Here is a 24,784-nt window from a genome sequence, read left to right on the forward strand (position 1 = left end):
ATTTGTACAGGTAGGATTTTTGACCCCCTATGTCATTGACCCTAGTGGGGGTACGCCTGTACTTGCTTACAGTGGGCAGATTAGACTGAGATCTCCCCTAACAAAGTTGTGCGCTGCCCATATAGCTATTCTTTCTGGGTGTATGATTTGTGATGCTGCTGGGTTGTTTTTTTTTTTTTTTTTTTTTTGCTTCTAGACATTATCAAATTAAAGAGAAACCAGGTTTTGCCACCTAATCTTAGGGTTCCATTATGTAGAGACAGTGACCCTGATTCCATTGATGTCACTTTCTGGGCTGCTTGCTGTAGTTTTGATAAATTCACTGTGGTATCAGCAGATTATCATTAGAGGACTAGTGACCATGCTGCCAGGTAGTCAAGTATATTCATGAGCTCTGTATAACCCCGCCTCCACCACTGATTGGCAGCTGTGCACACAGAGAGCTGCCAATCGGGTGTGGGCGGGGATATGCAGGGCTCAGCATTAGAGAACTGCTAGATCTGCAGCAAATAAGTGCTTTTATTAAAATGGCATCAAGCTGCTCAGTAAGTGACACATGGCTGGAATCCTGCTGCTCTCAGATGGTGCACAAGAAACCTGGTGATAGCCCCTTTTAAATTTAGTTTGATAAAAGTAAAACTCATCGCTCTGGGACACATAGTGTGATATTTAAGGGGGGAAAAAAAGCACATTTACAAACATTTTCTATCTGTGGAAGGAATATGAGAAGGATGCAAAATATGTATACTGTACAGGAAAGTAGAGTTTCTGTTAGCCCATTCCTAAATCAGAGCCCTCGCCCCCTTCCCATCGCAGGTTCTCCTCCTCAGCTGTAATGCCATCTCTGCTGGTCTTGATTGCAGTGTCAGAATGTGATGAATCGTCCGTCTGGCCGATGTCTTGGCGTTCTTTGGTAATGCTGACTTGTATTTCTCTTCATTCCAGGCTTTGCTGAACACTCAGAGCAAGCTACGAACGCTGGTACCGAATTTCACTTTTAACTTGGGTTTTTCTGGGAAGTTCTACCACACAGGTACGGTGACGTCTCCGCAGCTTTCATTACGGCCACCCCAAACTGGCTGCCTGTTATTGTAATGGGGGAGTTTATAACTGAGCATAGTAGTAAAACTAGCTTTAATGCATCCAGATGTCTGGGAAAATTAATAAACTTCTGCGCTTTTCCAAGCGAGAGCAGTATGGGAACATTCAGAGCCACCACAATGTCTGCTGTTCCCTTCCTTCATCCACATGATAACCTATAGGGACTGCTTCATAATGTGTGTGCTCTCCTATAGGTATCAGGACTTCCCAGGCCTCCTGAGAGAAATCACAAATCGCATTACTTCAGACAGTATATAGTGACTTTTATACAAAAAATTAAGATTGTTGAGTCAATAAAAGGGACATTCTGAAAGAAATGTATTGCCTAGATTTGTTTTCTACAAATTAAAACCAGATATATATTTTTCCTAATCTGTTTTTAGCCTAGATATATTTTTTTCTTCCATTTTCTTTTCTTGGTATTGAGGATTGTCCTCTTGCCTGAGGTTCTGTTACCAGCATGCACAGATATGCTTTACTGCAGCCACATGGGCCATAGACTACAATGGTCTGGAGGTTCCTTGAATGACTGCAAGTAGAAACCGCGGAGAGTTGAAACATAAAGTATGAAAACGTTTGCATTATGGCATCATAAATAGTGGATAGCCCTTACATAGTGGCTTGCCCACTCTCCCAGCATATCTGTTTCAGTAAATTGTGTATTTTGTGTAATTCTTAGTGTGTAACTAAATTTGGAGGCTATTTTTGGAGGCTATTTTTATATTTTGTACTCCCTAAAATATGCTGCCGATCGGTGAGGACTCGCCACAGATCACTCAAACTCCTGTTCAGAATTGGACTCCTCCTGCCCGAGTGCACACAGACCGGTGTGCAGACCCCATAGACGTCCGCCTTTGCATGCACTTAGGCAGGAGCTCAGCAGTTCTGGCTCCTGAGCTCCATCATCCTGAACAGTATTTTTTTTAGCTATCTTTGTCCTCTCAGGTCCCGGTTCCCACCACTTCTTCTGATCTGCAGGGCAATTGGGGGTTTACAATATACGTAAAAAAGAATCCAAAGTTTATTTACTTTCAACTCTTTTCTTAGAACTGTACATTTTGTTGTTACTTCTTGAAAATGTAGGAATAAATTGATAACTGGGCTTAGTATTCCTCCCTCAGTTGGGCATGCCCCACATGCTGTAAGGGTAGGTTCCCACAATGTGATGCTGACTAGTGGAGGGCAGGGTTGTGAAAAAGTGTTAGCTTGTACCAATCTTCTCATAGTCTTACCCCTGCTTAACGTGGGCAGCACGGCAATGTGTGCATGTAATCAATTTACAAGTATTTGTAAGCTAGAGCATAAATGAGATGTCTCCATGTTTTAGACCCACTCCAGCTCACAAATACCGCCATCTGACACTAGGGTATGTCGCTAAACGCCCTGACAGTGTCCAAAGATCAGAGTGGGGTCAAAAACTGGTTGGCAAAGCCTTACACGGATTGCCACAGTTGTGCAGTACAGATTTCCGCTCTGCCCCTTGTATAGTTGAGGCACGTTGAGACCACGTTATTGACCGGACGAGCTGCACTGCCCAAAGAAGTGTCACTTTGATGTAACCATGTGCTGTGTCGCTGTGCAGACACTACTGCCCATGACCGTGTTATGTGCAGGCATCTATAAGTAACGCCCATATGTCAGGAGGAAAAGCGGAGGAAGGACACAAGGAAGAGTTCTAAATTATTTTAGGGATTTGCAAGCATTTATTAACAGAATGTTCTCTTTAAGGGTCCGTGCACACATTCAGTATTTGCAGCAGATAAATCTGTGTGTTAGTAAAAATGTTGCATAAAATATGCGTGTTTTGCTTCATAAAATATGCTTTTTTATGCATTTTTCTTCCAATTAATTTGGGTGAAAAATGCAGAAAAAAGGCAATGTGTGACTATGCCCTCTGCACGTATTTGGCTCAGGGCAGGGCAAATATCAGGCACCAATATTTGTCATAAAGTCTCTCTATTGATTTTATTTCTGCCACGAAGGGTACATTCACATGCACTGTTTTAACATGTGTTGGGTTTTTGTTTTGTTTTTTGCAAAATAGATGAGATTTCTAAAATCTCGTATACCCAAGCTGTGATTCTTTTTTTTAAAAAGAAAAAATGAGCAAGTACAAATGTAACAAAAAAGCATAAATAACAGCAGTTTTTCCTGCCAACACTTCTCATTTTGGTGCAGAAATATGTTGCAAATACTCAACATGTGAACATGCCCCAAGACAGAAAATGCTGTTGATTGTGTGCTCTGTAGAGCTGCCTATTCTGGGATGTGCGTGCTGTCTGCCTCCCGGTGACACTCCACTGTGCTGTCCTTCTCTCCAGGCACCGATGAGGAAGACGAGGGGGACGACATGCTCCTCATGCACAGGAAGGAGTTCTGGTGGTTCCCTCATATGTGGAGCCACATGCAGCCTCACTTGTTCCATAACGTCACTGTCCTCGCAGAGCAGATGAAACTCAACAAGCAGTTTGCCCTGGTAATGACCCGCTCCTCTTCCTGTTTTAAATTCCGATGAAAGCTTTTATTCCATGCAGGTTTCGGAGAAGGATCTACAGTCTGTGGAGCATCAATACCGTAAGCACCGATCGCTAAGGACTGAGGGTATCGATGCTATGTTGAAAGCTGGATTTTACAGATGTCATAACTAATAAGAAACAGATCCAAGTGAACTATATTGAGATCTTGTTTGTGATTTTAGTTGTTGTTTTCTTTTGCCTTTTTAAGCCAGATACGGCATGGGAGAAGCTGAGCGGTGGCAAATTTATGGTGGCTTTTATCTAGTCTGGTTGGGCGCTCTGGCTCTATGCAGAAAATCATTTCAGGGCTGATCTGTGATCTTTAGGTTTCTTGAAAATTTGCAGATTCTCTGTGATGTCAAGATTTAAATCCGGAAACACTCCTGTGCTTGGATCCTAAAGCCTGAGGTCGTTTGTTCTCTACTCATGAGATATATCCAGCTCTGTATTACAGAAGGTTGCCATTGTAACTCATGAGGATCAAGCAACTATGTCATGTAGTTTTCAATTCCCAATCAACCAACCCCGGTCTGAATAATCTGCAGGACATAATGTACAGGCCATAGTTTAAAATTTCCATTTCTATTTATGCACAATTTCAACACGTTCTTTTTACCAGTGATTTGTGTAGTGGGTCAAGCTTGAACTGCAAAAATTGTTTTTTTTCCCCAAGTTCTGCCAAGTTACTAGTATAAAGTAATGCCTTTCACTTGCCTGCTAATATCATAAGAACTTAATGAAAATCCACAAATCTAAGAGCTGGAATTGTACACGAGTCTCCTCTTACCCCCTATGTGGTAGCCTGGTACTCCGCAGTCTTGAGGGTGCTTTCCACTTACAGAAGGAGTCTGATTTAAATGAGGATTATGAAGTTCATTTATCAAGCACTTTAAGAAAATGAAAAGTGTATTCATTAGTCTAGTCATGCTAATTCTTGGGTTGCTATGGGAAACCGTGTACTCCCATCTGGCGCGTTTCTGAGGTTCTCTGAAATTAATTCCAAATGCATTCAAAATGAACAAAAAAGGAGCGGCATTCAGATTAACCAGGGGCGGAGAACCTTTTTTTTTTTTTTTTTTTTTTTTGTTGCCAAGGACCATTTGGATATCTATAGCATTATTCACAGGCCATACAAAATCACCATGCTATATTTGGTCAAACATTTTATTTCCTCGCCCCTAATGTGATGGATGGGGCTGCTTCTGTTAGGTGAGGTGTGATGTTAGATGGTATGGATGATGATTTTCTAGGTTTGCATTGGTCTGGAGGGCAGGCAACTTTTACAATAAGTTTTGTAAAGAATTTGCAGCAGTATGTCGTACTGAACACAGATGTATATTATTACACTGTGTGTTCCTCAAAGTTGGGAATTCATCACTGCTCATGTAAGAATGCAAGCAATGCGAGGTCTGCTGTATTCTTCACATGGATACACCAAGACAGCTATATATATCACATGAGCTACACCAAGATCACTGTGTACCTCACATAGGAGACACCAAGTTTACTGTGTATGTCCCATAAGAGAGAGACTACTGTGTACATCACATAGGTTACACTGAGACTGCTGTGTACTTCACATCGGAGACAGAGGCTACTGTGCACGTCACATAGGATACACAGAAACTGGTGTATTCATCACTGTATATACATTACATAGGAGACACCAAGACTACTGTATACATCACATAGGAGACACTGGTACTACTCTCTATATATCTCATAGGAGACACTGAAGCTGCTGTCCATACATCACATAGGAGACACTGAGGCTGCTGTATACACATAATATAAAACGAGACTGCTGAAGTTGCTAACTACACAAACTACTCCTGCCAGGAATTTTTTTGTCTTCATTTCACTTCTTGTCAACAGTGCAGTACTTTCTTCCAGCGTAATCTGTCGACAGGGTATCCCTGTAGGCATCAAACGGACTGACAGCTGGCTCCTACAGTTAGGTAATAGAGAGCCGGCTGCCAATCTGCGTGATACCATCACTGACTAAATGTCCACTAAACAGAATGGAAGAAATGACGCTGCTCTGTCAATGTTGTGTCAGGAGAAGCTGTCGAATTGCTGGTAAGAGCAGTCCATAACCGCTCTGAGACTGAGGAAATCATTGCCAGGCAGGTGGTTGACCACTGTCTGCCTGTTGGTTCTTGGCCGCATAAACAAAAATAATAGAATCATAGATTACCCCTTTCACATTGGGGCAGTTTTATTATTTAAACAGCATAAAATTCAGTGGGACAGTCTACAATTCATCAAATTTATTACAATGACTCGTACAAGATGATAAATCTAGTGCATTTTTTTAGAGTGTTTAATCGTAGTTTGCATCATCCATCAGTTGACTTGAAGTGTATTTTCAGTGCATGACAATTGTGAAAGAGCGTCTCTAAGAACATTTGCCTCGCGATAATCGTGTAGTCTAAATGGGCTGCTGATCACCCAATGAACAAGCAAAACTCTTGTTCGCCGGGTGAAATGTGCTTTTGGTTTGCACAAATGATCATCGTTCTCGGCAGCACATCGTCCTGTGTAAACAGTGGCAGTTTGTGTTTTTAAGTGGATCCATGACAAAAAACACTCATAATACTCTTCCCTAAATGTTCTTCTCAAAAAATGAGTTTGAACTTTTTTTTCCCGGAAGAGATTTTTGAAAAATGCATAGTAAGAAAAAAATACGCATTTACGGTAACTTCTTTTGAAGCCGATACTGATAGAAATGCTCCGAACAGGGCACTGTCAAATCAAAAGGCTGCAAATATTGCTACATGAAAAACTCTTCAAAACCTCTCAGCAAACTCTTTATAAAAGAAAGCTCCCCAAAATAGGCATGTTTCTTCTTGAATGACCCCTTTTTAAAAGTCTCCAAACAGCTGTGTGTGAATATATCCTAAATCTAATTCCAGGCCCGAGCGCAGTGTAGGGAGTGTCCGCGACTACCGTTCCATCCCACCTGCACATGTGGGTGATCTTTTCTGTCTGATGTGTCTTCCCCAATCTGCAGATCATTGATTGGAGGTGATATGGCTAAATTTAAAGGGGTTGTCATCTTTCAGAAAAATCTGTTTGTTTTTTTTTGGTTTTTAACCCCTTAATGACAGCCAATACGTCTTTTAACTGACCTGAAATATAAGAGACTAGCATCCCCATACATGTGACAATCTCCCCATACAGGTGACAATCCAGCAGCTGTTGGCTGGACACTATAGCTGACAACTTGCTGCATCAGCCACGCTCAGTGTTTGCACCGTCCATATCTGTTTAACCCCTTAGATGCTGCTGTCAATAGTGACTACATCATTATAAAAGGTTAACAGAGTGTGGGGGCTTCCTCTTTATCCAAATTGGTGCCCTCAGATCATGATTTTGTAGTCCTGATGTTTGCCATGGCAATTCACGACAAAATAGTGGCCTAAGAATCTAACGGCTGTAGTAATCTGTTCAGAAGTTAGCGACATTTAGGTGATAAAAATACACATTTTCATTTCTGTCTTGCCTCTTTGCATTAATTCCTGTAAAGCACCTGAAGAGTTAATAAACTACCTGACTGCAGTTTTCAATATGTCAGGGGGTGCTGATTTAAAAATGGTATCACGTTTGGGGGTTTCCCAATATATGAGACCCCTAAAGACACTTCAAACATGGATAAGTCTCTAAAAAAATAAATTTTGACAATTTCCTTGAAAAAATGAAAAATTGCAGCTACATTTTTAATCCTCCTAAAATGCTAGCAAAATAAAATAACATTTTACACATGGTGCTGATGTAAAGCCGACATGTGGGAAATGTTGCTTATTAATGGTTTGCTATGGTATGGCTATCTGGATTAAAGGGATAATCATCCAAAGTTTGAAAATTGGAAATTTTTTAACATTTTTCTCAAATTTTTGATATTTTTTATAAATAAACACAAAACATATTGACCTAAATTTACCATTATCATAAAGTATAATGTGTCACGAAAAAACAATCTCAAAATCACTTGGATTTGTTGAAGCGTTGCAGAGTCATTACCACATAAAGTGACACTGGTCAGATTTCAAAAATTTGGCTCCGTCACTAAGGGGTTAAACAAAAAAACCTTACATTTTGTTTATCCTTCCTGGATTCAGCTGTTTGTCTACAATGGTGACATTGCATGGACAGCTCTGCAGCCAGTCACTGAGCCCCCGAAGCTCGTGCTCTCTACATTGGATAAACTGTCAAAGTGACGTCACAGTTGTCCCCTGAGCAGCGCTCTATCAGGGGAACGTAAGTAAAATAAGTTTTCGTTGTTGCGTCTTTTTTGTGTTTTACCATGAACTGAGCCAGCTGACTAAAGTTTACTTTTTTTCAGAAAGAGGTCAACTGGTTACTTTTCTGTGGGAAACATACTGTGACTCTTTTCATACATTTTTAGGTAGATCAGATAGATAGATAGATCAGATACCCCAATCACGTAATACAACAGGGAGTAAATACACAGAATCAGGGGCGGACATATCATTGGTGCAACCTGTGCGGCCGCACAGGGGCCCAAGAGGTAAGGGGGCCCATTTATACCTCCCAAGCAGGTAAAATTTACATTTTTAGCAGAAATTGGGCTGCAAAGGTCCAATATATTATTCTTGCACAGGGGCCCGCTTCTGTCTCTGTCCGTCAGTGCACAGAATAGTAGATTTTGCGTATGGAAAACCATTGGATTACAATTACTAAATGACAGTAGGACTATTCCTCATGTGAACCCGTGGGCATATATGCCACAGAAATCTGAGCATCAGTCTTTAAATTCTGCTGCAAATCCTTATAAAAAATACACATTGTAAAGTTCTTGTGTTAATTCTGTAATTGTGCTACTATTTCAGATTAATACAAAGACCCTATTGAAAACAAGTACTCTAATTTGGGTCACAGATTCTTTACCAGGCTAAAGAACAAGAAGGAATAAGACCATTTGCAGAAGCCCAAGAATAGATTACGTTCATTATGCACTATAGGGACTTCAAAAGAAATGACTTCTTTTTATGAGACTCATTAATGCCTTCATTTATGGAGGCTGCAATGAGTCATTTTATAAAACTCTAATGCCGCTATATAGAAAAATAACTGCTGCAAAAGGCAAAGAACAAGTAGATTGAGGTGACTTTTGTAAGACTTACAATCTAATAAAAGCAATAACTAAAGAATAGAGATAAAAAATTACAACACGGAAAAAGAATCCTTCAGTGCACAATAAGTGCCAGTATTATACGTGCCCTTACCATCACCCTAATAATACAATGTGAACATGCAACATTAAGAATATGCTGTTCTGGCCTAATGTATGAGAAGAGGGAACGTGGCCTTGTTTCTACCTAGTAACCAGAGCGGGAAAACCATTCATCGACCTTGGCTGCTACAGGAAACGAGGACACTTTTTCTTGGCGTTTTCTAGAGGCTGATTATTATTTAGATGTGAACGGATGTGACCATGTTCTCCAGGTTCTGCTCCTCTTTTCAGTGACGTCGCCACACTTCAGACAATCTGAATTGCTCTGTGTGAGCCAGAAGTGTCTGTTACAATATAAGCCATTGGGGTCTCGTTCTGACGCTCCGTAGCCCTGAATCTCGGAGAAAGTGGCAGTAGTGAGGTATATTAACACACCCACATTTTGCTATACTGGTTTGAGCATGCCATGTCACATTGGTAGAGCCCATGAGGTTCCAGAACAGCAGAACCCCCCATAAGAGACCACATTTTACAAACTATGTTTCTCAATGAATTCATCTAGGGTGTCATATTGACACCTCTGACACCTCATGTGAGTCACAGAATTTTATACCGTTGGGCAATGATGAAAAAATAATTACGGTACATTTTTATTACCAAAATTTTGTTTTAGCCCCAGATTTTACATTTTCACACGGGGAAAGGGGTAAAAATGGCACCAAAATTTGTCCCACAATTTCTGCTGAATGTAGAAATACCTCAAATGTGGCTGTACAGTAGTGCTTAGCCATACGGCGAGACTCTGGAGGGACTGAGCACTATTGACAAATAGCGCTCCTTCGCTCCTGAGTCTTGACGTATTGTAAGCAGTCCTGTTATACAGGATGCATCCTGGAGCGCAGATTTTTCAAAAATAGTTTGCGAACTCCATATACGGAGCACCTTAAATGCTTGAAGAACAGATTCCCCCCTTAACGGGACCCTGTCACCTTGTTTTGCCGCTTTAAGGCTATGTGTACACGTTGCGGAAAGTCTTGCAGATTTTTCCAGACTGATTTTTGTAAATCCACAGGAAATCCGTACTGTGGACTTACTGCGGATTTACCACTGTTTTTTTTGCAGTTTTTGTGCGGATTTCACCTGCGGTTTTACACCTGCAGATTCCTATTAAGGAGCAGGTTTAAACCGCTGCGGAATCCTCACAAAGAATTGACAGGCTCCGGAATAATCAACGCAGCGTTTCTGCACGTTTTTTTCCGCACGTTTTTTTCCGCAGCATGTGCACTGCGGATTTAGTTTTCCATATGTTTACATGGTACTGTAAACGCTTGGAAAACTGCTGCGAATCTGCAGCGGCCAATCCGCTGCTTATCCGCAGAAAAATCTGCAGCGTGTGCACATACCCTAAGATGCGGCCACTGCCTTATCTACAGCATTCTGTAATGCTGCAGATAAGCCCCAGATCCGACCTGAAAGAGAAGATAAACAAGTTCTATTATACTCACCTGGGGGGGGCAGTCCGATGGGTGTCGCAGGTCTGGGTCTGGCGCCTCCTATCTTCATGCAATGTCGTCATCCTGCTTGCTTCGTGTCGCGCTCCTGCGCAGGCGTACTTTATCTGTCCTGTTGAGGCCTCTGACCTTTCCCGACGCCTGCGCATTGCAGTACTTTGCTCTGCCCTCAAACAGGGCAGATCAGTACTCCTGCGCAGGAGCATGACATGAAGCAAGCAGGATGACGACATTGCATGAAGATGGGAGGTCCTGGACCCGGACCTGCGACACCCATCGGACCGGAATTCCCCTGGTGAGTATAATAAGACTTGTTTTTCTTCCCTTTCTGGTCGGACCGGGGGCTTATTTGTAGCATTACAGAATGCTTTAGATAAGCCCCGAAAGCCAGTGGCCGCATCTTATAGCGGTTAAACGAGGTGACAGGTTCCCTTTAAATGACCCCATTTTGGAAATTATACCCCTTTGCGAATTTACCTACAGGTGTCGTGACGATTTAGACTCCATGGGAGCTTTCCAGAAACAAGCAGCAGTGGATGTTGCGTAGTGAAAATTTCAAACTGCTGTTTTATTGAGAAAGTCACACGGTGCAGAGGCGAGCTCACCGCAGTTGAAATTCACCGCAGTGACATTCTCATGGAGAACTCTGCACCATGCGACTTTCTCACTGTGGTAGCGGGGTTCTCACCGAGGTCCAGGTTGAAAACCGTCCTGGTTGAAAACTATTTATCCCTCAGACATGGATTATGGCGACAGAACGATGGATAGGTGAGAGATATTGTTGTTTTTTATTTTTGGTTTATTACGGGAGAACGAGGGCTTTTATGGAATAGGCATTAGGTGAGTATGTGTTTATTTTTAAATAAAATGGAAAACTGTGTTTTGTTTTATTTCTAATAAAAGACTTTATTCTAGCTGTGTTTATTTACCCAGTAACTATCGGATTAGTAATGGATAGGTGTCTTATAGATTCCTCTCCATTACTAATCCGTGGGCTTGATGTCACCAGACAATACAAAGGTGACATTATCTCCACAAATAGGAACCCCACTTGCCACTGCTACAGGGCAAGTGGGAAGAGCCGGGCAAAGCGCCAGAATTGGCGCATCTAATAGATGTGCCTTTTCTGGGCAGCTGCTGGCTGCTATTTTTAGGTTGTGGGGGGACTGATATCCATGGCCCCTTAACAGCCTGAGAATACCAGCCAGCAGCTGTCTGCTTTAGCAAGGCTGGTTGTCAAAAATGGGGTGAACCCCATGCAGTTTTTATTTAAATTAAATGTATTTAAATAATTAAAAAAACAGCATGGGGACCCCTCTATTCTGGATAACCTGCCTTGCTGAAGCTGACAGCTGAGGGTTGCATTCCCCAGCTGTGAATTTTGCCTGGCTAGTTATCAAAAAATAGGGGGAACCCACGTAGGTTTTTTAAAAAAAATTATTTATTTACAGCGCAGGAGCTGCTGATAAATACTCCCATCATCCGCTCCTGCTCTCACTGTTATTAAGCGGCCTCAGGTGTCGGATGATGGGAGCAGTAGTCCCATTAGCCGACACCAGTGACCGGAGATAAACTGTATAGCCCCGATCAAAGCTGAGAGCTCACGCCATCCATTCAAGTCAATGGGTTAAAAATGCTGCAAAAATGCTGAAAGAAGTAACATGCTCTGTCAAAAACACGCTGCAAAGCACAAAATCCTGATGTGTGTGCATGAGATTTCTGAAATCTCTTAAACTTTGTACTGTAAAAATTAGCTGAACATTAGCATAAAAAAACGCCCTGTGTAAACTTACCCTAATCCAAGTGACTGTGTTTAATGCCACGATTAAGGATCCTTGTTTGGATTTGTAACATTTTTTTCTACTATTTATTTCTATTGAATTATGAAGTTTTAATTATAATCAATTCAAAGTCTTACTGTAACCCTCTGCAGCTGGAACAACCTTCTTGGACTATCATTACCTGTAACATAAAAGAAACTTTTTTCCTAATGATAGCTACACTTTAAAGGGAACCTGTCACCCCCCCCCCCCCCCCAGGCGTATGAAACTAAAAGAGCCACCTTGTGCAGCAGTAATGCTGCATTCTGACAAGGTGGCTCTTTTAGTTCTGGGTGCTGTAACTAGAGAAATAATCAGTGTTATAATTTGTCTGAAATACCTGGTCCTCAGTCCTGGAGGCCGGCGTTTCCCCCCTGCTTCAGACAGCACACAGCTGTCACTCACATCTTCTTGGCGCCGGGCGTCGCCTCCTCCTCGCCGCTGTTTTCAAAATAGCCTGCGCTCTTTTCCCCTGCCTGGTGCAGGCGCAGTGAGCGCTGCCCGTCTTTCCTCATATGCAGCCCAGCTGACTGCGCCTGTGCGGCCGCCCTGCCTGTGAATCCCAGCCCCGCAATGTGAATAAATCATAAGTCACTGCGGGGCTGGGAATCACAGGCAGGGCGGCCGCACAGGCGCAGTCAGATGGACTGCATGTGAGGTCAGACGGCCAGCGCTCACTGCGCCTGCACCAGGCAGGGGAAAAGAGCGCAGGCGCCGGCTATTTTGAAAACAGCGGTGAGGAGGAGGCGGCGCCAAGAAGATGTGAGTGACAGCTGTGTGGCGTGGAAACCAGGGAGGAAAAGACTGCCTCCAGGTCTGAAGACCAGGTATTTTGGACAAATTATAAAACTGATTATTTCTGCAGTTACAGCACCCAGAACTAAAAGAGCCACCTTGTCAGAATGCAGCATTACTGCTGCACAAGGTGGCTCTTTTAGTTTCATACGCCCGGGGGGGGGGGGGGGGGGGGGGTGTGACAGGTTCCCTTTAAATCGAGATACTCCATTATGTCTCCGTTTTTTTCTTAGCTCAAAATCCACTTGCCATGGGATTGCCTGCTCGTTGAATTCAATAGGTGACCATGTAGTACTTGATTGAATCCCTCAATGTTACAGCTATGCTTTCAAGTGCTCTTTGCTCTTTTAGAGATCTATCTTCCACTACATTGTAGTGCTGAAGTATGATCAAATCTACATCAGAAACCCTTACATTGCATTGTCTATCATAAAGTACTGATGTACAATTAATAAAAGCCGCCACATGTTGTACTGAATATGAAAAGTCACATATAATAATCTTTAATAATCTTTATTTTTATATAGCGCTAACATTCCGCAGTGCTTTACAGGTTGCACACATTGTCACTGTCCCCGTTGGGGTTCACAATCTAAATTCCTTATCAGTATGTCTTTGGAATGTGGGAGGAAACCGGAGTACCCGGAGGAAACCCACGCAAACACGGAGAGAACATACAAACTCTTTGCAGATGATGTCCTTAGTGGGGTTTGAACACAGGACTCCAGCGCTGCAAGGCTGCTGTGCTATCCACTGCGCCACCGTGCTGCCCGCTGCCCGCCCACATATTATATTGAATACATACATTTGTAAATATATAAGATACAAGTCCATTATACTGTATGGAGCATTATATGGAGCTCATTTTTCTGTATGGAGCAATATATCGGGTTCATTATTCTGTATGGAGCAATATATGGGCCTATTATACTGTATGGAGCATTATATGGAGCTCATTATTCTGTATGAAGCAATATATGGGGCTCATTATACTGTATGGAGCATTATATAGAGCTCATTATTCTGTATGGAGCAATATATGGGGTTCATTATTCTGTATGGAGCAATATATGGTGCTCATTATACTGTATGGCGCACTATGTGGTCCCCATTATACTGTATGGAGGACTGTGTGGTTCCCATAATACTGTATGTAGAACTATACTGTCTGGTTTCTGAGCTATTATAGAATTTACAATAGATGTCACTTCTGTAATGTAAGAAGTAATTGAAACCTTTAGCATTGTGCTATACCTATATTTCTCTGCTGTATCTATGCATCTTGAATTGTGATGTGTGTTAAAGAGACCCACTGAGACTCTTTCGCCTAGGGACCACAAAAACCTGGAACCGACCCTGGATCGGACTCCTGGTTCCAAATATTGCCTAGTGGCCATGAATGGTACTGCAGCTGTCCTATTCACTCGCCCATCGATTTGAAATTGATTACCTAAGGATAAGGCATCAGCATTAAAGTCTGTGAAGAGGAAGAAAGGTGGCACGCTTGTTAACAGCATTGTTTCTACTGAGATAATGCAGTTCATACAAAGCTTCCAGAAAGGAAGATAAAATAGTTGTGCTGGCAATTAATTCTGACATAAAAGGGGCAGGAAGCTTGATGTGTTTTAAGGCATGTTCTGTGCCAGTGGCCTCACTGCTCGTTCCTGGACTACTGATGTGGAACATTAATAAAGACAGACCTGGCCCCAGTGAGCCGTGACCACACGTGTGAAATTTCATGTCTTACTGAGATTAGTCGCTGCGGGACTGATAGAAGTGCTTGCATAGGGTAACGTAGTGCTTGCTTTCCATTCTTCTTTGAATTCAAGCTTCCGTATAATAAAGGTCTGTCTGCGAGCAGCGATGAGGCCGAGCCTGCAGCTTTTGTTTATTAGTTTGCACATTGGCAGCGCTTGTATTTGTCGAACATTGTTGACCTTGAATGGCCTCGTTCGTGTAGTCCGTCCTTTCTTTGTCTCATTACAATAGTGAACATGAACTCAAAAATCCGCTAAGCAGGTCTGGCCTTACAGTGCTGCCAAGCATAGCTTCAGCTGCGAGGTCGTGCCTCATTTACCTATACAGAATATGCTGGAACTGCCAAACCATATTTTTGACCCCCAATTCCCCAAAAGTTTCGACCCTGTGTATAATGTAAAGACACCAAACCTTTTTGTTGATCACGTCTCCACTTGTTTGTTTTGTTGCTGCCATTGCTTTCTAAATGAGTGAATGATTTTTTTTCAAAGGAAATAGAAAATTTCTAACGTTCACCTTCTGATCTGTGTCCTATGTTCTGTTCTGAATAAAATATGGCTATTGGAGATTTCCAAATCATTGCATTCTTGATTTCTTTACGTTTTACTCTGCATCTTAACTGTTTTGCAATTGGAGTTGGATATCATTTTTTTTAAGTTTAATGTCAAAAAGCCTATTCTTATAGGAGTGGTCCAAAACTAACACCAAGTGACGTTGGTTTTGGGGCAGGGCTGGTCTCTGCTTTACCTGCTCGCCGAGTTATCTGCTTCCAGTGCTCACTGACAGTGCGCTCTCTTGCCAGCTATATACTTCTCATCAGAGACGGTGAGGGAGCACACTGTCACTGTGCATTAAAAAGAATATTACACTGTGACAAGATCCTACTGAGCACACATCGGAATCGACAACCCACGCATGCTCAGTAGAACCGGGACTAGCCCAGCCCGTGAAATGGAGGTCACTGATAACATTTTGTTTCAGGGTGGGGGCGTAGACTGCTGCAGTGATGTCTTATTTGAGTATCCCAGCATGTACTAGGGGTACTTGCAAACTAAATGTCCTCAAACAAAAAGTTGCTAAAATAAATAAAACGGTCAGAGAAAACAGGGATAATAGTAGGGAATTTCTAATTAAGCTATATTAGAAAATCTGTTAGTTTATGACATTAGAGATTTAGGAATAAATCCTTGTCAGTTTCAGAACACATTTTTAAACCTTGAACCCGCTTACATTTTGTTTTATTTTTCATACATTTTAAAGAGGCAGTTGCATCTTGTAATAAAGATAATTTGTGTTGTGAATGTATTGGATAATTGGGAGAAAGGATATTTATATATTTTATTTTATTTTAGATCTTTGGCTGTTTAATTGTATTGCTCCTGGTAACCACTTTACAACATCTGCAAGGAGCTTGTATGTTCTCCCCTTGTTTGCGTGGGTTTCCTCCGGGTACTCCGGTTTCCTCCCACACTCCAAAGACATACTGATAGGGAATTTAGATTGTGAGCCCCATCAGGGACAGTAATGATAATGTGTATAAACTGTAAAGCGCTGCGAAATATGTTAGCGCTATATAAAAATAAAGATTATTAGTATTAGTATATTATTTCTGCTGCCTATATAGTGCCAATGCATTCCACAGATCTGTACAGAGATTTTCATTATTTGCCCAGTTCCTTTTCCCAGTTTTCTCTCACTATCAAACCACTAATAGTTTGGAATGTGTATTTGTAGACTAAACCCTAGAAGGAGTAATTGGGCTTTGTACAAAGTCAAATCTGCATAGAGTCAGAAGTTTGAGTTATGCAATGAATCCATTGTGGCTAAAGGTGCCATAAATGTTGGATAACTTTTGCCAAAATGCTCATTTGGTCAAACGTTAGTCCTCCTAATTCCCCCATACACATATTTGCTTGCATATTTACTCAATGGGGAGAAGGTAATAAATCACTGGCAGAAACTTCTCTTAAGGCATGGTGAAATCCAGCAAATCAATATTTTATTCTCCTTAAACTATGGTCATATACAGACCTGCAACCCTGATTCCTATACGGACCATATCATACGTTCTTGTGAATGAATCCTAATATGTGTTGTTGGTGAACACCTATATTAGATTGTCTTTTGGTCCCACCAGAATTGGTTGGTACCATTAAAATTGTCTTCATAGTAATATTTAAGATTATATTTCACCCCCCCCCCATGCTTCTGTAACAATCTGCTCTCCTAATGCACTTTTAGGAACATGGTATCCCCATAGATTTGGGATATGCAGTCGCACCTCATCATTCTGGAGTTTACCCAATACATAGTCAACTGTATGAAGCCTGGAAATCTGTATGGAACATCCAAGTCACCAGCACAGAAGAATATCCTCACCTGAGACCTGCCCGCTACCGGAGAGGATTTGTCCACAACAACATCATGGTGAGACATTCACAATTTTTGGCAAAGTGGATTTATAGTGCAGTATTGTCTCATCAAATACTGTCTACTTCTACTGCATAGGTATCCGGGTTGTAGAACAAGCATTAAATGAGGATTTATGAGACACTTGAAGTAACTGTCATTTTATTAATTTTTTTCCCATAAAGCAAATAGTGCAAGTGAAAGTAAGAAACTTTGTAATATATCTTATCGGAGAAATCCTTTTGTTTCTTCTTCTGGACTTCTCTTTTATTCTCAAGTCTCAATTCAATGGCATTTCCCATTAATGAGATACGAGCAAACAGTTGGCGCTCATAAAGTTCTGTGGAGAACTGTGACTGTAATGTCAGGACAACTTGAGTAAAAAGAGATATATTAAAAGTAGCTTATTTTCATGCTATTGATTTAAGAAGTTAAAAATTAAAAAAAGGTTAGTCTGCCACTCCAAACATAACCTCGCATTTTCAAATAATCATCCAAAAGTGTTTTAAAAATGGAAAAAAAAGCAGTCATTGAGAGTGAAATACTCTGCACCTATTGCATTTTGGTCTTATTACGTGTTTTTACATTGAATGTACTTTTGTTTTTTCATTTGTTTCTCCTTGTTGAGTAGCCATCAAAAATGTACCGTAACTAATAAATCTTTTCAATGTATTTTGTCTCCAGGTTTTACCCCGACAGACGTGTGGACTTTTCACTCACACTATATTCTACAACGAGTATCCAGGAGGGTCGAAAGAGCTGGACAAGTCCATCCGTGGTGGTGAACTGTTCCTGACCGTCCTATTGAACCCGGTGAGAGCAGACGTGCCTACAACTACCTTACAGAATAAGAATCTATGTCCTAAAGAAAAGCTTCTAGAAAAATCCAAGCTTTTACTGATTATTTATGTTGCAAAGTGGTGGTCTGCTTCATTGAGTAGTTGCACTATCACTCTGAAAATAGATTTTATGGGTGCGTCACTAAAATTTGTGATCACACTGGGCCAGGAAACTCTTTTGATCATCAAATGACTGTAAATCTCCTCAAATAATCAGTCCTGTTGTTAGGTTTTGTCACCAGCACTTAATCCCTAGATAGATATATGTGTATTGGTATATGGAGTTTACTGGCAGTGCTGACTTTCTCCAGGCTTCTTCATAAATCTCTTTACATTGCCTAAAACTCTTCATGATCCTCATAAAGTTATCCATTTTATTGTACTCTTCAACTGGTGAAGAACTGCTTCAGTAGATCGTAAATGATTTCTGCTATTTACTATTTGGTTTTCCTTTGTTTACACGTAATAACACTTTGCCCTCTAAACTTCGGACCCCCGTGATCAAACAAGGCAAAATGTAGCAAGGCGTTTTAATGACGAGCTCCTAACATTAATATGTTACCGTTCTGAACAAGTCTATGTACCATAATATGCGGAATGAACTTTTGCAACAAACACCCTATTTATGCTGCTTTAGATGTTAAGGATGTCTGTGTGTATAAATATATAATGTGACTTGTGACCTAAAACTGTCCTCCACAATCTCACCTTTGTAGCTGTTTCACTGGACACTGGCAAAAGTTTTAGGTAGGTGTGCCTTCAAAGCCTCATCAATTCCTCTAGATACACTTGACCACAGAGAAGTGATGATGGCCCTGTGGGGGCCATGTCACTTTCAACACTCTTCTCTATGCTAAAGATAATCCTTAATAACATTGTCTGCATGTTTGGGTAGTTGTCCAGCTGTAGAATAAATTTAGAGCCAATCAGACACCTCCCCAATGGTATTGCATAAAGCATAAGGATCTGCTTGTATTTTTCTAGATAGGCTATACCATTAACAAACTTCCGAATTCCATTTGCTTAAGTGCAGCCCCAAACTTGCAAGGAACCTCCACCATGCTACACTGTTGCCAGCTGACTTTTGACCTTTTTCCTTTATCAGACATATGAGTTTTTTTCTGCAATTCTTCCATGAAGACCACTTTTGACTAAACTTCTCCAAACAAGTAGATGGGGTGTATAACTGGTTCCCATTTGTTGCTGTCAGTCCGGAACTGATGATACTGTTGGGCATCTTCTAATTTTTTTTTAAAAAAAGCATGATGTGTCTTTCATCTGCTGCCTTAAATCTTCTTGGCTAACCACTTGCAGGTGCATCTTACAAAATTAGAATATCATCAAAAAGTTAATTTATTTCAGTTCTTCAATACAAAAAGTGAAACTCATATATTATATACAGGGCGGGCCATGTATATGGATACACCTAAATAAAATGGGAATGGTTGGTGATATCAACTTCCTGCTTGTGGCACATTAGTATATGGGAGGGGGAAAACTTTTCAAGATGGGTGGTGACCATGGCGGCCATCTTGAAGTTGTCCATTTTGGATCCAACTTTATTTTTTCCAATGGGAAGAGGGTCATGTGACACATCAAACTTATTGAGAATTTCACAAGAAAAACAATGGTGTGCTTGGTTTTAACTTAACTATATTATTTAATGAGGTATTTACACGATCCTCTTTGTTTACAGCCATTGACATTTTGCAGTGGTTAACACGTGAGGAGCAGATAGAAATTGTGTTGATGTCTGGTGAACGCGGAACCCGGGTCATTACAGCAGATTTCAATGCAAGACACCCTACACAAGAAAACTGTCACCATTCCCATGTTATTTAGGTGTATCCATATAAATGGCCCACCCAAAAAAAGTTTGCCTCATCACTGAACATAATGTTCTGTGCAAACTGAGGGTCCTGTTCCAGTTTTTGTTTTACCCATTCTTCAGATTCAGTGCGCCGATCTGGGTCATCCTTGTTGAGATGCTGCAGCAGCTGGATTTTGTAAGGGTGCCATTCGTGAATAACTAATATCTGCCAAAGGGATGTTAGACTAATGCCAGATCGGCGTGCTGAATTTGCAGAATGGGCAAAACAAAAATTGGAACAGGACCGTTTTCTTGCGTAGGGTGTCTTGCATTGAAATCTGCTGCAATGACCCGGGTACTGCATTAAAACCAAGCACACCATTGTTTGTTTTTCTTGGGAAATTCTCAATAAGTTTGATGTCACATGACCCTCTTCCCATTGGAAAAAATAAAGATGGATTCAAAATGGCCGCCATGGTCACCACCCATCTTGAAAAGTTTTCCCCCTCCCATATACTAATGTGCCACAAACAGGAAGTTGATATCACCAACCATTCCCATTTTATTTAGGTGTATCCATATACATGGCCCACCCTGTAGGGTCATTACAAACAGAGTGATCTATTCCAAGTGTTCATTTCTGTTAATGTTCATGATTATGGCTTACAGCCAATAAAAACCCCAAACTCATTTTCTCAGAAAATGCGAATACTTTATAACACCAGCTTGAAAAAATGATATAAAAAAACGAAATGTTGGCCTACTGAAATGTATATTCAGTATTGGCACTCAATACTTGGTCGGGGCTCCTTTGGCATCAATTACTGCATCAATGTGGCGTGGCATGGAGGCGATCAGTCTGTGGCACTGCTGAGGTGTTATGGAAGCCCAGGTTGCCTTGATCATAGCCTTCAGCTCGTCTGCATTGTTGGGTCTGGTGTCTCTCATCTTCCCCAATACCCCATAGATTATCACACTGACCATGTTTACAGGTCTATTTTTCTGCAAAATTAAGGTGTAAAAAGAAAACTCCCATAAAAAATGGTGGAATTGCAGGTTTAACTATAAATTGGTTGCCGACGGAAAGTGTTAGGGGGTCAAATATCTGATGGGTAGTTAAAGGGAACTTGACAGCTGACACATGCTGCCCAATCCACGGGCAGCATGTATCAGTCACTGACTGTGTGAATTTGGCCATATTTTGTAACTTTGAAACACCGCGGCATTTCAGTGAAAAACCTAGTCTAATAGCCGCTGGGGACTGAGCTGCGCTTGAGACAAGTCGGACAGGTGGGTCCGTGACTGCTTCTCCCTGCCCGCTGCCGAAAAGTGATAGGTCTCTTCCTTTGTGCGTATATACGGAGAGACCTGCCACTCCAGAGAACGAGAAACTGCTGAGGACGCGCCTGTCTCACTAGTCTACCCTGCGGTTCAGTCCCTGACTGCTGTCAAACTATAAACCGCAGCGTTTCAGAGTTAAATTTATATGGCTGTTATTGTGCAGCAAACGTCTGATACACGGATCAGGCAGCGTGTATTGGCTAGAAGGTTCCCTTTAAGTCAGGGCTGGTAACCTCAGGCCTGCGGGCAGTTTACGGCCCTTGATGACCTTTTATCCGGCCCCTGGACAGATTCCTGGGGACCGCAGTGCTTGGGCTTGTATGCCGCCTGCCCATTAATTTCTTCTTGCTGTGGGAGCATGCACATGCAGTCTTCACTACTGAACCGTGAGGTGCGTGCAATGACTGATTTACACCCTGACACCAGTGCCAGCGGCAGAATGTACTTTGTGGGCGGAGTCAGCACATGACTTGTACGGCCCCCGAAGTACCGTATAAATATCCACATAGCACTTGGCGGAGATCCCACCCCTGCTTTTAGTGATGACAATTCTATATATCAAGTGAAGACTAGGAACCTCATAGCTGTAGAATTTCCATTGCTAAAGTTTCCATGCTGATACTAACTATAAATAGGATAAGGACCTAGTTTTCCTGATCCATAGTCACTGGGGATTGCAGTGAGCTAATCCCAAAATTATATTAAAGTTGTGGGATGAGTTATACGGTATATGGCAGTGAGATTTTAACCATCATTGTCTGTTATGTAAAGTACAGAGGGATAGACGTCTTATTTCTAGGCCTGTTTCAGACTTCAATACCATTGTCACTTTCCATTTACATTGTATCCGGACCGGCTCACAGTGAACTGGTCCCTCCTATGGCAGATTCCCCAGACCCTGGGGCAGGGGCAGGCTGGAGTTGTAGGGTCAACGCTCCCATCTGGAGCGTTGCAGGCTGCCGACCGTCACAAAGATCGCCATATTGTGCTCTCCAGTTTCCTACTCCAGTAATATGGACTGTATGCAGGAGCTCAGTAGATTTAGACTGTAGCCCCAGAACCTGATACTCGTACAAATAATCTGCCTTTACAGCATACAGGTGCACTTTAAATGTCGCAGGAAAAAAAGCCTAGTTGTAAGCTGCGGTCAGCAGACTGTGACTGTCTATTGCAGTCTGATTGCTTTTTTTAAATGTACGTCTAGCGCTGCTGTTTTCCGTTATTATTGCGGCCTCACACTGTGCTGCTCAATCAGACAGGAGATGGTGTTACTTCTCAGCAATCACCTGTCTATACAAGTACAGGGGTATCGTCTCCTATGGATCCTTCTTATAACATTGTAGTCAGGGTGATCACCATTCAGCATTTACCACCGCCTGCTACTTTGAAGAAACTAGAATATAAGACATAATTTCAGTTGTTTCACACTTTTTTGATGCCTTCAGTGTGAATGTACAATTTTCATAGTCATGAAAATACAGAAAAATCTTTAAATGAGGTGTCCAAACTTTTGGTCTGTACTGTATATACCATGTGTCTGTGTCATTGTATAGTAGGGCATCCTGCCTAGATATGTACCATGTGTCTGTGTCATTGTATAGTAGGGCATCCTGCCTAGATATGTACCATGTGTCTGTGTCATTGTATAGTAGGGCATCCTGCCTAGATATGTACCATGTGTCTGTCATTGTATAGTAGGGCATCCTGCCTAGATATGTACCATGTGTCTGTGTCATTGTATAGTAGGGCATCCTGCCTAGATATGTACCATGTGTCTGTGTCATTGTATAGTAGGGCATCCTGCCTAGATATGTACCATGTGTCTGTGTCATTGTATACTAGGGCATCCTGCCTAGATATGTGCCATGTGTCTGTGAGAGTTGAACATACTTGTCTATATATTTGGAGAGCTTAACATGTATTGTACATATTTGTTTATGTGAGCTGTTACTGGGCACTTATGTGTATTAGTTTTGCACTGTTTTTGCACCTTACCTTGCCCCTTTTTTTTGCTATTAGCTTGTTTTTGCACCTTTTTTACAAGATATAGGGTGCATTAGGGACAGTCGACTAGAGCGGGGGCGTCAACTGCGCAGGAGTATAGGGTGCCAACCCCCGCAGACAGGTAGAGCGTATCTAGGCTCAGTGCAGGGGTATAGGCTATTTTGACACAGTGTAGGCCGGTATTAATGTGCAATTCTTTTCAAGTGTTAATTCTGAATACACTTTTTGCACAGGCCTTACTAGTGTATTTATATCCTAATTGTTATTATATGTGCAATATGTCATATTGAGTGTGTGATATTATAGGCACACCTTTTTGCACATTTTTTGTCCAGTACACAATTTTACTGTCTGTAGTGTATGGTCTGCTGAGTGCTGTCTTTACTATCTTTCACACGATAGGGCCTATTAGGGATAGTTAGGGCAAGCCTACGTTGAGCCGGGGCGCCATTGCGAAGGATTATAGGGTGCCAACCTCTGCTGCAAGGTAGGGCACAGATAGTGGGCCCTTTAGGGAGATCGAGCACCTTGTATCTTTGTCTGCAGCCATACATGTTTTTAGGTCGTGTATGTTGTTTTGAATAAGGTTTTTATTCATAGTAAGTAAATGTTAAGTTTTATTGTGTCATTTACTTTATCGTAAAATAGTGTCTTTTGTCGGTGAATAATTTAAAATAGGACGCTTGCATGTGAAAAATTCTTTTGTGTCATTATATCCTAGGGCATCCTGCCTACATATGTACCATGTGTCTGTGTCATTGTATAGTAGGGCATCCTGCCTAGATATGTACCATGTGTCTGTGTCATGATTTCCTAGGGCATCCTGCCTAGATATGTGCCATGTGTCTGTGTCATGATTTCCTAGGGCATCCTGCCTAGATATGTGCCATGTGTCTGTGTCATGATTTCCTAGGGCATCCTGCCTAGATATGTACCATGTGTCTGTGTCATGATTTCCTAGGGCATCCTGCCTAGATATGTGCCATGTGTCTGTGTCATTGTATTACCATGTGTCTGTGTTATTGTATAGTAGGGCATCCTGCCTAGATACGTACCATATGTCTGTGTTATTGTATAGTAGGGCATCCTGCCTAGATATGTACCATATGTCTGTGTTATTGTATAGTAGGGCATCCTGCCTAGATATGTACCATGTATTTGTGTCTAGATATCTTTGTTTTTTTGCAGGAAATGTTCAGCAAATAGAGGTGCTTGTGCAGAAGTGTCCTATTTTAATTTAAATAATACAATTTATTAAACTTGCACAGAACAGTCAGGGACCACTGAAGTGGAGAATGGAGCCTTGTCACTATACTGTGCATTCTTTCTTAAAATAACAATTTGGGTTATTTGGCTCCGCTCCCACTCCATCTGGAGCCTGTCCCATCCAGGCAGTGACATGCGGAAGGGGCAGGCTGAAGGAGGTTGAGAGTTCTCGTCTCTGGGATGTCACTGCTGCACAGCTGAGGCAATGTCCGCTGCCTCTCCTCTGCACCTTTGTTGGAGCCGACCTGGCAGGATGAGCCTGTGGTTACATTCACCATGCTCACTGCAGAGGCTGACCCTACTAACATGATACAATACCACTGACATTTTTGTTTTTCATGATCATGTAATCCAGAAATCGTCTACATTTTTCTTGTACTTTTTTTCTTAATATTTCTTGGCAATATGGAGGCGGCC

The 24,784-nt window shown here is 41.7% G+C and overlaps 1 protein-coding gene across 1 annotated transcript in view; it reads left to right on the forward strand.

Annotated features, from left to right (window-relative positions):
* Positions 1-24,784, forward strand: part of NDST2 (N-deacetylase and N-sulfotransferase 2) — a 215,884-nt gene that overhangs the window by 156,062 nt on the left and 35,038 nt on the right. The window contains exons 3-6 of the mRNA XM_077259240.1: positions 946-1,033; positions 3,423-3,577; positions 16,940-17,125; positions 17,792-17,920. Of these exons, the coding sequence (XP_077115355.1) occupies positions 946-1,033; positions 3,423-3,577; positions 16,940-17,125; positions 17,792-17,920 (558 nt within the window). The remainder of the gene's footprint in view (positions 1-945; positions 1,034-3,422; positions 3,578-16,939; positions 17,126-17,791; positions 17,921-24,784) is intronic.

The sequence above is a fragment of the Ranitomeya variabilis genome, chromosome 4 (genome assembly GCF_051348905.1).
Source record: "Ranitomeya variabilis isolate aRanVar5 chromosome 4, aRanVar5.hap1, whole genome shotgun sequence".
Taxonomy (NCBI): Eukaryota; Metazoa; Chordata; class Amphibia; order Anura; family Dendrobatidae; genus Ranitomeya; species Ranitomeya variabilis.